This window comes from Capra hircus, chromosome 1 (assembly GCF_001704415.2).
Source record: "Capra hircus breed San Clemente chromosome 1, ASM170441v1, whole genome shotgun sequence".
NCBI lineage: Eukaryota > Metazoa > Chordata > Mammalia > Artiodactyla > Bovidae > Capra > Capra hircus.
The window spans coordinates 132,475,897-132,490,616 of record NC_030808.1 but is presented as its reverse complement, the minus strand read 5'-3'; the positions used below and the strand labels follow the sequence as shown (position 1 = coordinate 132,490,616).

The 14,720-nt window shown below is 39.8% G+C and overlaps 1 protein-coding gene across 1 annotated transcript in view; it reads right to left on the bottom strand.

Annotated features, from left to right (window-relative positions):
* Window positions 4,435-14,720, bottom strand: part of STAG1 (stromal antigen 1) — a 470,948-nt gene continuing 460,662 nt past the window's right edge. The window contains exons 30-34 of the mRNA XM_018050852.1: window positions 11,072-11,246; window positions 9,068-9,178; window positions 8,414-8,528; window positions 6,514-6,594; window positions 4,435-6,426 (exon numbers count right to left, since the gene is read on the bottom strand). Coding sequence (XP_017906341.1) covers window positions 6,403-6,426; window positions 6,514-6,594; window positions 8,414-8,528; window positions 9,068-9,178; window positions 11,072-11,246 — 506 coding nt within the window. The 3' untranslated portion in view covers window positions 4,435-6,402. The remainder of the gene's footprint in view (window positions 6,427-6,513; window positions 6,595-8,413; window positions 8,529-9,067; window positions 9,179-11,071; window positions 11,247-14,720) is intronic.

The window sequence follows — 14,720 nt, the reverse complement described above, 5'->3', positions numbered from 1 at the left end:
ATTTCAAACCTGTGGAAATGTGGCAAGAGTTGTATACTCTTTACCTAGATTCTCCAGTTCTTAACACTTTCTAAAATTGCTTCATCTTCTACATAAATGTATAATTCCTATTTTTATTGACCTGTTTGAGAGTAAGTTGCAGAATCATAACTCTTTGTCTCTCCAGATTTCAGTGTTTATTTCCTGTGAAACAAGGCTCATTGTCTTACATGGTCTTTAATGAGACTGACATTTTTGAAGCATGTTTGTAAAATATTTTGTAGACAGTCACTCAGTTTGGGTCTGTCTGTTTACAGACATTTAGATCCAGGTACGAATAATTCACAAGAGTGTTCTTTTCTTATATTACATTAGGAAGCACATGTTAGTTTTTTCCCATTATTGATGAAATTGAATCTGATCACTTGGTTAAGGTAACAGCTGCAAAGATGACAGCCTTTGTAATTTTCTCTTTGTAATTAGTAATGAATCTGGGGGCATTTTGTAAGCCTGTCAGCACACTTTTGTCTAGTACTTGTAGTATGATTCTTGCCTCAATCAGCTTTTCTGTGTGGGTTATAAAATACTATATTTCTGATCCTATCATTTTATCCATAAGGAAGGAAGGAAGGAGTTTTCTCTTCAAAAAAATTTTTAGTGTCAATTTAGATGTGTAAATTATTTTTTCATTTTTAAACAGTTTTCCTGAAATAGTTTATTTTTCTTACTATGTTCAGTTGTGTCTGACTCTGGGACCCCATGGACTGTATCCCGCTAGGCTCCTTTGGGAATTCTTCAGGCAAGAATTCTGGAGTGGGTTGCCATTCTCCCAGTCCAGGGATTGAACCCAGGTGGTCCTGCAATTGCAGGCAGACTTTTTACTGTCTGAGCCACTAGGGAAGCCTTTTCTTACTATACTACCTATCACCCTATCAGATTTTCAAACACACATTATACTAGTTGGTTACATTTTTCTCCCTGTCCCACACCTTCACCCCAGGGTTTCTTTTTTTTTTTTTTGCATTTATGTATGATTTTTGGCTGGGCTGGGTCTTTTTTGTTGTGTGGGCTTTTCTCTAGTTGTGGCAAGTCGGGGCTACTCGTGCTTGCCCTGCTCAGGCTTCTCGTTGCGGGGCACGGGCTCTAGGGCATATGGTTTCCCAGGAGTTGCGGCGGGCGGGCTCAGAACTTGCGGCTCCCAGGTGGCGGGCGGGCTCAGGAGTTGCGGGGCTCAGGAGTTGCGGCGCCCAGCACAGGCTCTGTAGTTGTGGTCCACGGGCTCAGTTACTCTGAGGCATGTGGGATCTTACCGGACCAGGGATCAAACCCATGTCTCCTGCATTGGCAGGAGGATTCTTTACCACTGAGCCACCAGGGAAGCCCCAGCCTAGGCTTTCTTGAGATTGAGAATCATATATTCATAGCTGAAATCTGTGCTTGGTATATAATTTCATAAATGCTTGTTTTTAGTGAATGAATATATTCCATCATGGGTTCTTTAAAGATTTAATGTTACACATTTTGATGTTCAGAATTTCCTGATATGGCCGGAGGGGTGCTCTTTCAAGCTGGTTTCTTAGTCCTTTTGGTCTGTTACAGTAATTTTTTGTGCCCTTTCTTATTTTTTGACACAGGATAATATATTAGGTTCATGATGTTTTTCTTAGAGCCATGGCTTCTTTTAGTAGATGAAATTTGAATGCAAACATTGACCCTAGATTTTCACATTGATACTGGGTTGTCATTGCTTCTAGGTATTTTCAGCGGACTAAGAAAGATTTATCCTGGTATGTGTGTGTATATATATGTACATGGGGAACATATATACATGAAAATATATATATTATGTATATTTTTGAAAATGAGTTCATACTGAAGCTTCTAATTCTACTCTAATGGATAAGTTATTTGCCTTTCTTTTATTCCATAATTAGGTCTTCTCCTACACTGATGAAATGGGCTCTTATTCAGTATATACTTGACCCTTGAACAATGTGGGGGTTAGGGGAGCCTGCCCTCCTAACATCAAGAAGCCATGTAAAATATAGTTGGTTCTCCCTATATGCAGATCCAATCTGTGGTTCCACATCCAGGATTCAATCAACTGTGTGCCATGTAGTACTGTAGTAGTTACTGTTGAAAAATCTGTATAAGTGGACTTGCCCAGTTGAAACCTGTGTTGTTTAAGGGTATTTTACTCACTTGCTTAGTCCTACAGTAAACACCAATTTCAGAGATACTACAGCTTTATCAACATCAAACCTAAAGTTCAAGACTTTTTTGTAATTGTTTCCAAACAGAAGGTACATGGTTGTTTGGATTAGTAACTTGGGTGGTTATCATTTTTAAAGAATCAGTCCTTTATGTTTGTAGACTACTTTATAGAGTTTTTTCCCCCACCCTTGTTGATTTTATTTTTCTGAGTATGTAAACTATTGTTATACCAGCAATGGTGATTTTAAGGGATTCCAACATGAAGATTAAAGCACGGGTGTGCTTCTCTGAGGTGAGAATTCTGAATCCTCCAATCCCTGATGACTTTCTGTTCCAGACTCTTAGCTCCAAAGGTCTGTAAGCCCTGCTTGATTATATCATTTGAAGCTCAACTTAACCCACATGTGACTACCATCCGTTTTTCCCATTTCTGCCAGTCACCCCACCATTCTGGATGGATAGGTTTATGCCCCTAGTTATTTTTCTTGAGCATCTTCCCTCTGTTGGAGAATGGAAATCTCCCACTCTAGTTGGGTTCCGAGTTCTTTTACAACGGTCTTCCCCCACCTCTTGCCCATCTCTGTGGCCTCCTGCTAAGCCAGAAATCCATGTCCAGATCTTGTTGCATTTCTAGCACTTCTAATGGATAGCACCCTGCTCTCCAGAGTCTGGAGCCCACAGGTATGTCCCTGTCCTGCCTCTAGTGAGTTTTGAGAATACTGTCTTGCTTCAAGTAGCTCCAGTCTGCTCATGCAGTTCATCTCAACTTGTATTGAAATGATTCTGCTCATAACATGTATTTTTTAAAGCAGCTTATGGTGCATTCCTCACCCTCCTTTCCTTTTTAGACCTGAAACCTAGTTTTGTCTTCCAAGCTAGGTGATAAGTTCCTAGTGGGTAGAGATGTTTGGCCAGGGGTCCTTTGTACTTCTCTTTGGCACCAGCAGTAAGATTAAGCAGTGGGAACTGGGAAAGGAGTGGTGGCAGATTCTGGGGTTTTTAGAGGCTTCCTGGCTAAGGAAGAATCATATAGGTACGCTAGTGTGTGGCTCAACAGCTTGAAGTTGCTCGGCCAATCCAGTTTCTGGGGTCTGCCAATCTAGGATTTGGCCCATTTGAAAACCAAGCTGGTGGTGAAGGAGACATGAGGCTGTTAAGATCTTGGCAGCTTTGTCCAGTAGACCAGCCTCTGTGGGTTACAGAGTGGCACTGAATTCTCATGGGCTGGTGTTTAGTCATGCCTTTCCCAACTGTGGTCTTGTTTTTAGAGGAAAATGATGAATCTTGTCACCAGATTTACTTAGTATTTAGTAGGTAGGTACTTCCCATGTCCCTACTGTCTTTGTGATAATTTGTGTCCTTGGGAGTTGAAAGCTATCCTTCTCCTCTGCAGAGCAGGGCACTTAGGAGGGCAGGGATGGAACCTTACCTGAGTTTGGTCTGCTATGAAGAACCTGAACAGGCACTAAGCCTTTGCTTCCCAGGAAGATCCTGCTCCTTGTTTGATTCTTTTCTGAGAGCAGGGCCAACTTAGCCAGGGTAGTAGAATCACACCTGGGTAAAGCCCTGGTCTAATCTCATAAGCACAAACCTTCAAGATGAGCTGCTAGAGCCCCAACTTAATCACCTTCCATCTTTGGCTGCCCCAGAGTCCCCGCTGCCCATTTATCCCCTGCGTTCCTGCTGCTTCTCATGGACATCTCAGGCCATCTAATGACCACAGCCCAGAGAACACGGTGGGGCCCGTAAAGTGTAGGTTGTGATTTTGTGCAGTGACATCTGGCAGCGGTGTCAAGAGAAACCTTCACTTTGGCAGCCACATAGAACACAAGTGGTCTTTAAAGGGCATGGTCGTGCATAAGTGCTGGGTCTGGATCTCAGGCGGGGGAAGGTCCCAGGCTTCAGACCATTTGATAATCCATGAATGCCTCCCCCAACACTCAGCCCACAAGAGACTTCCTCTTGAATGCTCACTTGGTCTAACCAGTCTTTCCCTCTCCAAGGAAATCCAATGGATGAAAGAAAACTGATGAGCTAGTCTTAAAATTCTACTTGCTTAAAAAAGTAAAGCCTCACTGATAACAGTGATTTGCTGTTTTAACAAATTATCCTAAAGAGCAAATTCTCAGTTCTTGGTTAAAAAAAAAAAAAAAGGAAAGCCTCATCATTCTGTTGGACAGGATGAGAAACCACCTCTTTCAAGCTTTACCTGATATGAACAATAGGATGACTACCACAAGCCTGATTTTGAACAGTTTATTAAAGGAAAGGTGAAGCATCAGTTTCAAATTGTACAAAAGGAAAAAAACCTCATATTGCAAATGTACAATTTACAGAATTACTAGCAAAACCAATCAAGGAGACACTGAAAATACAAAAATTCGATTGACTTCAAACTAAACTGGAAACCCATTGGAGTAGATACTAAGCCTTTTCTGTCGTGTGGTTGTCTACGATTCTAAGTCGGCACTGGTTTTTCCACATGAAACTGTCCAGCAAAGGACCAATCTGTGCAGGTGCCAGGGCTGGTGTGGTGGACAGTCCGGTCATCCCTGCCCCATCACGTCCAGTGAAATCCATATTTCTGGAAGAAAGCGATATCCCAGCCCCCCTAAATGGAGCCCAGGAATAGCTAAATTAGCAGATAAAACATTTTTGGTGACCAAGTATTTTTCAGAACTGTACAAATGTTGAGAAGTTTGTTTACTAAAAGGATGAATAAAATAACCCATTTTGCTTTCCCACATAGTCACTGGGTGCACAGATTTGTTTTTTAAAAAACACCTTTTTTTTTTTTTTTTTGGTAAAAAGGGAAAGCAGAGCCTCATCATTCTGTTGCAGCTACTTTAAAAACCAGCCGGGAAACAGCTGTGGTGGATTGGTTTGCAAATTCTGAGGCTTACTTTTAAAATCAGAAAGGAAGAAACTAAGTGGGCTTTTTAAAATAACAGTAGCAGCAAGTCATAAAAGTCTAAGCAGAATGTAACTCTAAACCATCGAAGGCTGTCCTGAAGATTCATAATTTCTTTTCCCCAAAGAATTATCCTTAATATGCACATTTAACACTGAAATGTAGCTGTATTTCAAGGTAAGCTTAAGAACTTCACCCTCTAAGCACAGACTTCTATGCAGCACATACTTCTATAATTGGTAAACTTAATTCACAAAATTGGTGCATAAGGGTATTGAGTGCATGGGAAGTAGACACGGTTATGTTACACTTAAAATTACGTTTGCATGGCAAGGGAGTTCATGATTATCTTTTTAAGAAAATGGAAGTCCATGTAACTTGAATTTGGCAGGGCATGAAATAAGTGGTAAAAACAGCAAACTGATAACTTGAGAACCATTTTTGTTTTACTGAGAATACTTTATTTGCTGGTAGAAGTTGCTAAAAATGCACAGAACAAATACCAATAGAAAATGTACTGTATTTGAATCTCCCTATTCTATATAAAATGAACGGTGTACAGCATCTGTTGGAAAAATGGCTGCATGGACATTTCTTATTTTATGCCCCCTTATAAATAAAAATAAACCTTTTTATTCAAGAGTATATAAAATCTGGGAATTCATATCCATGTCCACAGAGGGTGTGTGGTTTTTGGCAGAGATGCACTGTCAGAATTTCATCATAGCTTGTCAATATTCTGCTCCTCCATAATCCCGTATTCCACATGGTCAACCAAATCCAGTGAGCTCCAAAAACACTCTTCGGCAATTAGGGTGAGCTGCTTACTCATAGGTTTAATAAAAATGGTTAGCTTTTAAAACATAAAAAGGCAAAATGTTAAAACGGTTCTTAAATTGTACAACAGGAAAATAAAGTTAAAAATATTTTTTTTTTTACTCAATGCTGAGTTTTCATAAAACAGGTGTATTACAGTGTTTATCTTGACAGCTGTTTTAAAAATTTAAAATTTCTTCCTCCCTCCAGAAAAACACACACATCTGTACTGGGATAAGTCCAATAATAGGACACAAATGATTTTTCAGGTCAGTCTTTCTGAGGTGACATTCACCAACATTCCCTTGGGTAATTTACATGCGCCTCTTCTGTCACTGCAAAAAGAGATTGACCTTAATCATTTGATTAAAAAACAAATCAGATCACATCAAAAGTGTTTTTTTCCCCATACAAGCTATCACAGTATATAGGCCTCTAGCTCTAAATAATAGAGTTCCAGATTTGTAAATTTTCTTCAGACTTCAGAACATAGGCATTCCAAATCCCTAGAAAAAATGAAACATAATTATTAATTTCATGCATAAACAAGACCCAGAAAACACAAGAAAGAACAGTAATAATTTAACATTTACTGAATCGTCTTCTATGATAGCTGCAGAATCAAAGAAATCTGGCCTCAACTCAGCTCTCTCTCGCCGATTTCTTGACGGGGGCTGGAAAGAGAAACCGATACTTAATTTTTTCCTGAGATACACTAAGACAAACTGTGATAATCAGCTAATATTTCTATGGTATCATTAATATAAATAACTGTTAAGTGTCACTTTGAAAGGAAAAGAATCAGACTTATAGGAGCATACATTAAAGAAAAATCTAACTGGCTTTTATCACTTTTTTTTTTTTAAAGGCTTTCAAGTTACAATGAATGTATAAAAGCATATAATTTGGGGGCCTATAAACAAAACACACCTTTCAATCATGGAATAAGTATAAGATTGATCAAACAGTAGGTGACAAAACTTCACTAAATTCCCTACCCCAAGTAGGTAGATGGAGAGCTACTGATGGGTGAGTTGAAGGAAGTTATAGACTGGATTTGTCTCATTTACATTTCTTACCAAACTTTTTCATTATGTAAAATTCAAAACACATAAAGCATACTGCTATGAGCTAAATTATGCCCCTCAAATTAATATAGTTAAGTGCTAACCCTTAGACCACAGAATTTGTCTGTATTTGGAGATGATAGGGTGTTTAAAAAAAGAGGTGAGTGAGGTAACAGGAGGTCATATGAACGTGAACGTGAAATTGCTAAGTCGTGTCCGACTCTTTGGAACACCATGGACTGTAGCCCGCCAGTCTCCTCTGTCCATGGGGTTCTCCAGGCAAGAATACTGGAGTGGGTTGCCATTTCCTTCTCCAGGGATCTTCCCGACCCAGGGATCGAAGCTGGGTCTCCCACATTGCAGGCAGACTCTTTACCCTCTGCGCCACAACCTGCAGCCCACCAGGTGTCTCTGCCCATAGGATTTTCCAGGCAAACTTACTGGAGTGGTTTGCCATTTCCTTTTCCAGGGGATTGTCCTGACCAAGGGATTGAACCCTGGTCTCCTGCACTGCAGGCAGATTCTTTACCAACTGAGCTACCAGGGAAGCCCAGAGGTCATATGGGTGGGTTCTAATTCAATGTGATCTATGTTCTTATAAGAAGAGGAGACACACACAGAGGAAACATCATGTGAAGACAAAGGGAGAAGATGGCCATCTACAAGTCAAGGAGAGAGGTCTCAGAATGAAATCAATGTTGCTGACACCTTGTTCTCAGACGTCTAACATCCAGAACTGTGAGAAAATAAATTTGTTAAGCCATCAGGTCAGTGGTGTATTTGTATGGCAGTCTAGCAAATTAATACACAGAGGAAGCAGTATGATGAACCCCTGTGCACCTATCACCCAGCTTCAACAACTTTCAAACATTTGGCCAATCTTATTTCATTCAATCGCCTTTTTTTTTTCCTCATGTCATTTTACTTCTGACAACTTCAGTGTGTCTCTTAACAGATCTCATTTTAAAAGAACATAACCACCATGTATTTCAGACAAAGTTAATCATTTCTTAGTATACCTACACTAAGTCCATATTCAGACTTCCTTATTTTAAACATGTCTCTCTTTACTGAACAGATAAGGTCCATATTCTGCAATTGGTTGCTATGCTGGAGCACAGTGTATATGGTCAGATTCCAATTTAAAGTACGAGAGGCCAGATGCACATGCTGCACTGAAAGACAGATCTAGGGAAGCGCTTTTTCATGACTGTAACAAGGAGCCAGTTCCTATTATTGCCAGAATTCAAAATCTGACTTGCTTTGAAAGCAGGTTTGAAAAACACAAACTCATCCAAATGTCACACCCACTGTTGGTCAAGGTTACCCCCTCTTGTCCCTCACAGGGTTCTTAAAACAAGAGCATCATCTTACACCAACGCTTTCACATATTTTAACAGAAAAAAAATGTATTGAATTTCCTTACCAGGTCAATAACCATGGTGTCTTCAAATTCTTCATTCATATCTTCTAACTGGCTCCGGGATGACATCATCACATCTTCAAAGATGGGCTCAGCATCTTCCTCCATGAGACCCCGACTGATACAAAAAGATACAGTCAGAAAGCTGTTCAGACTCAAAGAACCTGGAATCCTGACTCTTATATTGGGTTTGCGAACCCGTTAAAGCACCTTCCAAATGCAGCCAACAGACTGCACAAATTATGCTACTGAACTCAGGTAATTAGGGATCATTCATTTGATTCACTCAAGATTTCATCTCAGTTCATCAGAAGGAAGTTAAATGCAATAACGATATTACTAGCTAACTATGTACACAAATTCCCACAGAACTCTAAGTGATTGGTACCATTATTATCCCAAGTTTACAAATGAGGAATTGGAGGCACAGAGGTTTCAGAGCTTACCCAAGACCACACAGCTGACAAAGGCCAGCACTAGGATTTAAATGCTGAATGCGTTAAGAGCCCATGCCCTCCATTCCTATTCTACGCTGCATAGCATATCTGAATTATGATTTTAACTCCTAAGACTAAACATCAGAGAAACCCAAGTCATTACACAAAATGACCATCATCACAGTCGTCATGTTCTCATGACACTCGATGGAACACTTACACGGCATGCCTTACTCCAGTTCTCACTTTCATGTAGTTCATTCCTGTTCTGTCCTTCCGATTTAAGTCTTCTAATTTCGGCTGGCCTAACCAAGAGATCTGCATCTGAGGACTAAGAGAGAGTAGTAGTATTCATTTTGTGGCAGCAGAGGCGGGGTTTAGGTAATCGGTCCCATGCTAAGAAGGCATAGTTGGTTGGTCTAATCCCATGTAAGGGGAGTTACTGGATTTATTCCAGGGTCAAGGTTGAGATAATTATCAAAGAACCTGTCTTGGCAGAAATGGTAGTAAGCTGGAGATCCCTAAGTCCCCAAGAGCTGTGGCAGCTAGTTGTTAGGTGTGAAGGCAATCGGAATATGTCATCCCCAAATATGCCTCTATGAGACAGAAACTATTTTGAGCTGAAGGCAATTAAGCAGCAGCAAAACACACACACAAAAGTTCTCCTTTTCATCCTAAAAGGGTAGGAAATAAATTATCCTTTTACTGGAGACAGACTCTGATGAGCCCAGAGATGGCAGCAGAGGAACCTGCAAACAAACCTTGCTAAACAAATGCTCTTTCTTCCTGGTTAAGAAAGACGAGGACTACCTAGCCCTGGTGCCACCCCTAGTCCAAACTCATGTGTCTTGTCATTTCTTCACAAATGTATTGTTTCTTTGTCTAAAAGGCTTAAAAGCTTCCTACTCTGGTTACTTCTTCAGGTCTTCCTTCTCTTGTGAAGGCCCCCCTGTACATGTAAACATTTAATAACATTTGTATACTTTTCTCCTATTAATCTGTCTTTGTCAGTTTAATTTTTAGACCCAGACAGGGGCTCTAAGAGGGCTGAGGAAAACTTTTTCCTCCCCTATTAGGTACTTAAATTATCAGCTTAATTCCCCAAATCCCTACTGAGCAAGAAGGTTTCTCAGACTCCTGTATCCAGCTGCTACCCTACTTACAAGTGTTCCTAGCTGGACACTCAGTCCCCTAAAGGACAGGAATGCTGCTGGCTTGGTGGCTCAGAGCTTTCTAGAGTCGAACAAGGAAGGGTAGACCACATTTTTTCTTAGCCCTTCGAGGAAGTTTGGAGTCAGATACATACTGGGCTAAATCTTCACCTACACTCTGTCCTTCCTGAAACATGGACACTTGCATACATATGCTTCTTGAGAGTTTTATAGGATGCAAACTTGGATGGGATGACTCTCTGGTAGCTAAAATCTGCCACATGAAGTTCTCTCAAAGCAGCTGTCTTTGTATCATGTGAGGCTACCACCTTGATTCAACCTATAAAACTATAGCACGAAAAAGATGACAGACCACTGCCAGGAGGGCCTGACATGGTATAAAGTCAGGAAAGCAAGGCGAGCTGCTCAAATAAGACTTCCCACTGCCCAAGGAGGTGAAGTAGGAATGTTGGTCATAAGGCAAACTCCTCTCTAAGACTGCTCAGTTATGCAGGAGCTGACAATAATTATCCTTTCAGCTTTGAAGATGGCAGATCTTCAGAGAAAGGATTCCTTATGAAAACCCAAGATCTGAATACTTCTAACATTTCTAACCTTTCTCTTTTCAACCTGCTAAGTTTGTTGAGTTTGAGTGAGAATTCTTTTATCCATCAGAATAACTCACAGAATTATTCTAAATGAATAGAAACACAAGTGAGGAGCTTAGAGACTTTCAAATTTGAATGGAAAAATAACAGAAAAACTTAAGGTTTTCATAGCAAGTCATGCCATCACCCTGACTTTTCTGTGATTTGCAGAGCCATGGTACCAGAAAACACTTTAATCTCTGGTGTGGGAAAAGGTAAGAGCTTGATTCTCTTTTACAGAAAGAGCAACTATTCTCACAATTTATCACCACTTTAGAAGATACTATATATATTCTAATATAAGTTATTTAATTTCTTGGTGGTTTTGTTTTCTCATGAATTGAGAAGAATATGCTCGGATGAAATAATTCTTCCTACTTTAACAGTTGAAGGTTTACGCCAAGAAAACCATTTTTTACTACTCACTTGTGTAAAAAGTCGGGCTCGGAGCCATGTTCAGACTCAGGCTCCTGAATCTGCTCTCCCATGGGCCGGCTGTTCTCCCGCAGGACAGTGGAAGTGAGCTGTGGTGCAGGCAGGGGGCCAGGAGTCTGAATCATGGTGTCAGTCCTGTTCAGCCACGTATTATCCAGGCTTTCATCTGTAAAATTCCAGTCGGAGTCACAGAATGTCATGGGTGGAACGAACTCTGGTAGAAGTTACAGCACACATTCAAAGAGCATGGCCCTGGAGTAGACTGCGTAGGTTTGAATTCCAGTTATACCACTCACTTCTGTGACTTTGTATAAGCTATTAAATTTCCAAAATTCAACCTCCTCATATACAAAATGGAATATCAGTAACTGCCCTCCCTATTGTAAGGATTAAATGAGGTGATGTATATAATCAGCAAATAAATGTTAGCTATCCTACATTATCATCTCTTCTAAGTCCCTCCACCTCCAGAGAGAGGAAGAATGTAGCTAGCCAGAGACCTCTGTACCTTCCTTTGCTCAAGCAATAAAGGGCCTATTTGCTGGGTCTTACAGGGGCCCCAGGCAGTAGCACTGAAAGTCTGGCTTCACTGAGAAATCAGCAAATCCTGTTACACAGTTAGGCTCTGGTCACCAGACAAGTACCTCTGCCAAGTTACACTTCTAGGGCTGGATCAAGGGTCTGCTCTCACACCTTTACCTTCAACCTCGTTAGGGAAGTCTTCCCTGGGCACCCTGCTTGGACCCCACTTAGCATTCTTTTTTAGCTTCTAGAGGAAGCAGAATCATTCTTGCTCACTTAGGGCTTAATTTTATATACTGTCCTGGCAGTGATCTGTAATGTGCATTTGCTATCTCTGTAATCAGATTTAAGTTTCTTCAAGAGACCAGGAACTATTTTTTCCTTCTTCTAAAGATCATTCATAAAGGCTTGAACAAGATTAAGTCACTGTTTATAGCATCATTTGCATATTTAAATTCTGATAAAATACTCTGTAGTCATAAAGTTCTACCTATAAAATTCTAAAGTACAACTGATCCTTGAACAATATAGTTTGAACTGTTGGGTTCATTTAAACATGGATTAAAAAAAATAAACATGTATTCCAGTGCTATATGCTTCACGGTTGGCTGAATCCACGGATGCAGAACCGTGTATATGGCCTGTAAAATTAGATATGGATTTTCAACTATGTAGGTGGTTGCTCCCCATCACCCCATTGGTTCAAAGTCAACTGCATTTTCTTGTGTCAGAAGAATTTTAATCACAAGATATATTACGAAGTTTTCCTTCCCCATTAAGTCACAGAGACAATGTGCACACGAGACTTCTCTTTAGCCACCAAGCATTCTATTGCCCTCAGGTTTTCTAAAATTTTGTCAGATGCACGTATGTTCCAGATAAGCTTTTTTGTTCCTGGAAATATCTATCTACTATCTGGTTAAGGTCATTCCACTGATCTGAAGCTCACTACCAACCTTCTTCTAAGTCAGCCAAGATTACATCTTTTATTCATATCACTTTCATTCAACATTCAATTCAAAACTGTTATTCTCTGTTGCATTTAAAATTTGATGACCATAGGAATGGTTTCATTTAGGTTTTTTAACTTGGTAAACCATCTTTCAGCTTTCTACTACAGGTCATCTCCAAAAAAATCTTCTGGGCTCCATTAAGAGATTGGTCACTCCCTGTATGTTTCCAGAGAACCTTTTTGGCCCATCAGAGCACTCACCATGTTGAACTGAAACTGCCTGCTTCTGTCTCCCTTTCTGTAGTATGAACTCTTTTTTAATACCAAATCCCCAGCATCTAGCACAGTTCTTAGGATGGTGCTTGGTAAAAACTTACTGAATAAAAGAATAACTTCAGGAAGAATTTATTCTTCTAGAAGAGATCCTCCTAACCCCTCAAGATTCCTCAATGAAAACACTTCTTGCAAAGCTCTCTCATCTTCATCCCAAACCCTGTTGCTTAAGGGTTCTGGACACCTAACCTACCTCAATCACTTGGTAAATCTGAAACTGATACAGAGAAAGATTTTCTTTTTTGCAATTAAATGGTTACCAAACTGGGTTATCTGGCCCACATATACCTCTCTGTCCTGAGCACACTAATGACTAACTCTCCATTTGTGTGTAGATAAGTGGGTATCTAAATTCTCTAAGCCTTTGTTTCTTCTCTGTAAAATCTGGGTAATAGTGCTGAACTCAGAACTGATTTATAAAACATCTACATAGCATTCACTATGTGCCAGGAACTGACCAAAGTGCTTTACAAACATTGGTCAAATAAATGATTAAGTGATAGAATGTAAGTACATAGCAAGGATTTGATGAATGCTGGCTCAAAAATACATACTACACCTAAGAAAAGCTGTGAGCAGGAAAAAAAGTCCAGATAATGAACAGATATGGGGTGCCCAGATAAAGACATTTTCAAGAGGAAATGACTGAAATCATTCTTTAGAGAAAAGTCGAGGATCCTATACTATGAAGATAGGGTTCTGTTATTTTCATTTTCTGGACCAAAAAGATGTTAAGTCCTAAAGTTGAAACTTCAAAGGAAATCTTTAACATTAATTTTGTAAATATTTTCAAATCTTTTTATTCTCTTTGAAATATACATTCAGCCTAATCCACTGACTAATGCTAGATGAGGGGCAATACTATCTGATGACCACATCTGAACAATGGCAGCTAACATTTATCAAACGATGCCTTTGTGTCAAGCCCTGTGCTAGGTAATCACTGTCTGTGTACTAAGTTTTTTACCTAAGAGTATCTCATTTAATATTCACAATAGCCAACAGGACAAATACTCAGATTATCCTTCATCTGCTCAGTGACTGAGGTTTATAGAAGTTCAGTAACATGCTCAAAGGTTATACAGCTGAAAAACGAGAAAGCCAGGTCTGTATTCTAGAACTCTGAATTTAGACTTTGTGCTCTTCATCAATAGTTAATACCACCTCCTCAATGATGAAAGAAACATTAGACTTAAATTCTAATTAATTCTGCTACAGATTTCAGCAAAGTCTTTGATGAGTCAGTTTTTAAGGTAGGAGAGGTAAACAGAAATTTGTAAAAAGAAGCATGTTGCTGTCCTGGTTTGTAGAAATTTTGTTAGGAGAATCCTGGAGATGGAGGAAGATTATTTGAGGAAATAAGCATTTTTACTTTTGAGTTTTCTCTTAGTTTAAGAATAATCCTTAAAAAAAAAAAAAATCCTTTGGGCTTCCCTGGTGGCTCAGATGGTAAAGAATCCTCCTGCAATGCAGGAGACCTGGGTTTGATCCCTGGGTTGGGAAGATCCCCTGAAGAAAAGAAGGGTTACCCACTCCAGTATAATATGGCCTGGAGAATTCCATGGACAGAGGAACCTGGCAGGCTACAGTCCATGGGGTTGCAAAGAATCGTATACAACTGAGCAACTTTCATACTTTTAATAGCAATCTTTAGTCTTTTGGGATATAGGAATTTCTACTCTTGATCACATTTTCATGACAATTCAACGCCCCGTTCCCCATAGCCTATGAGTAATCTAGACCTATGAGGTCTAGATCTAAAACTAGATCTGACCATCACTATTTTAATATACAAAAATAGATTTTCCAACCAAGCAGTGGAAATGGAAAGTT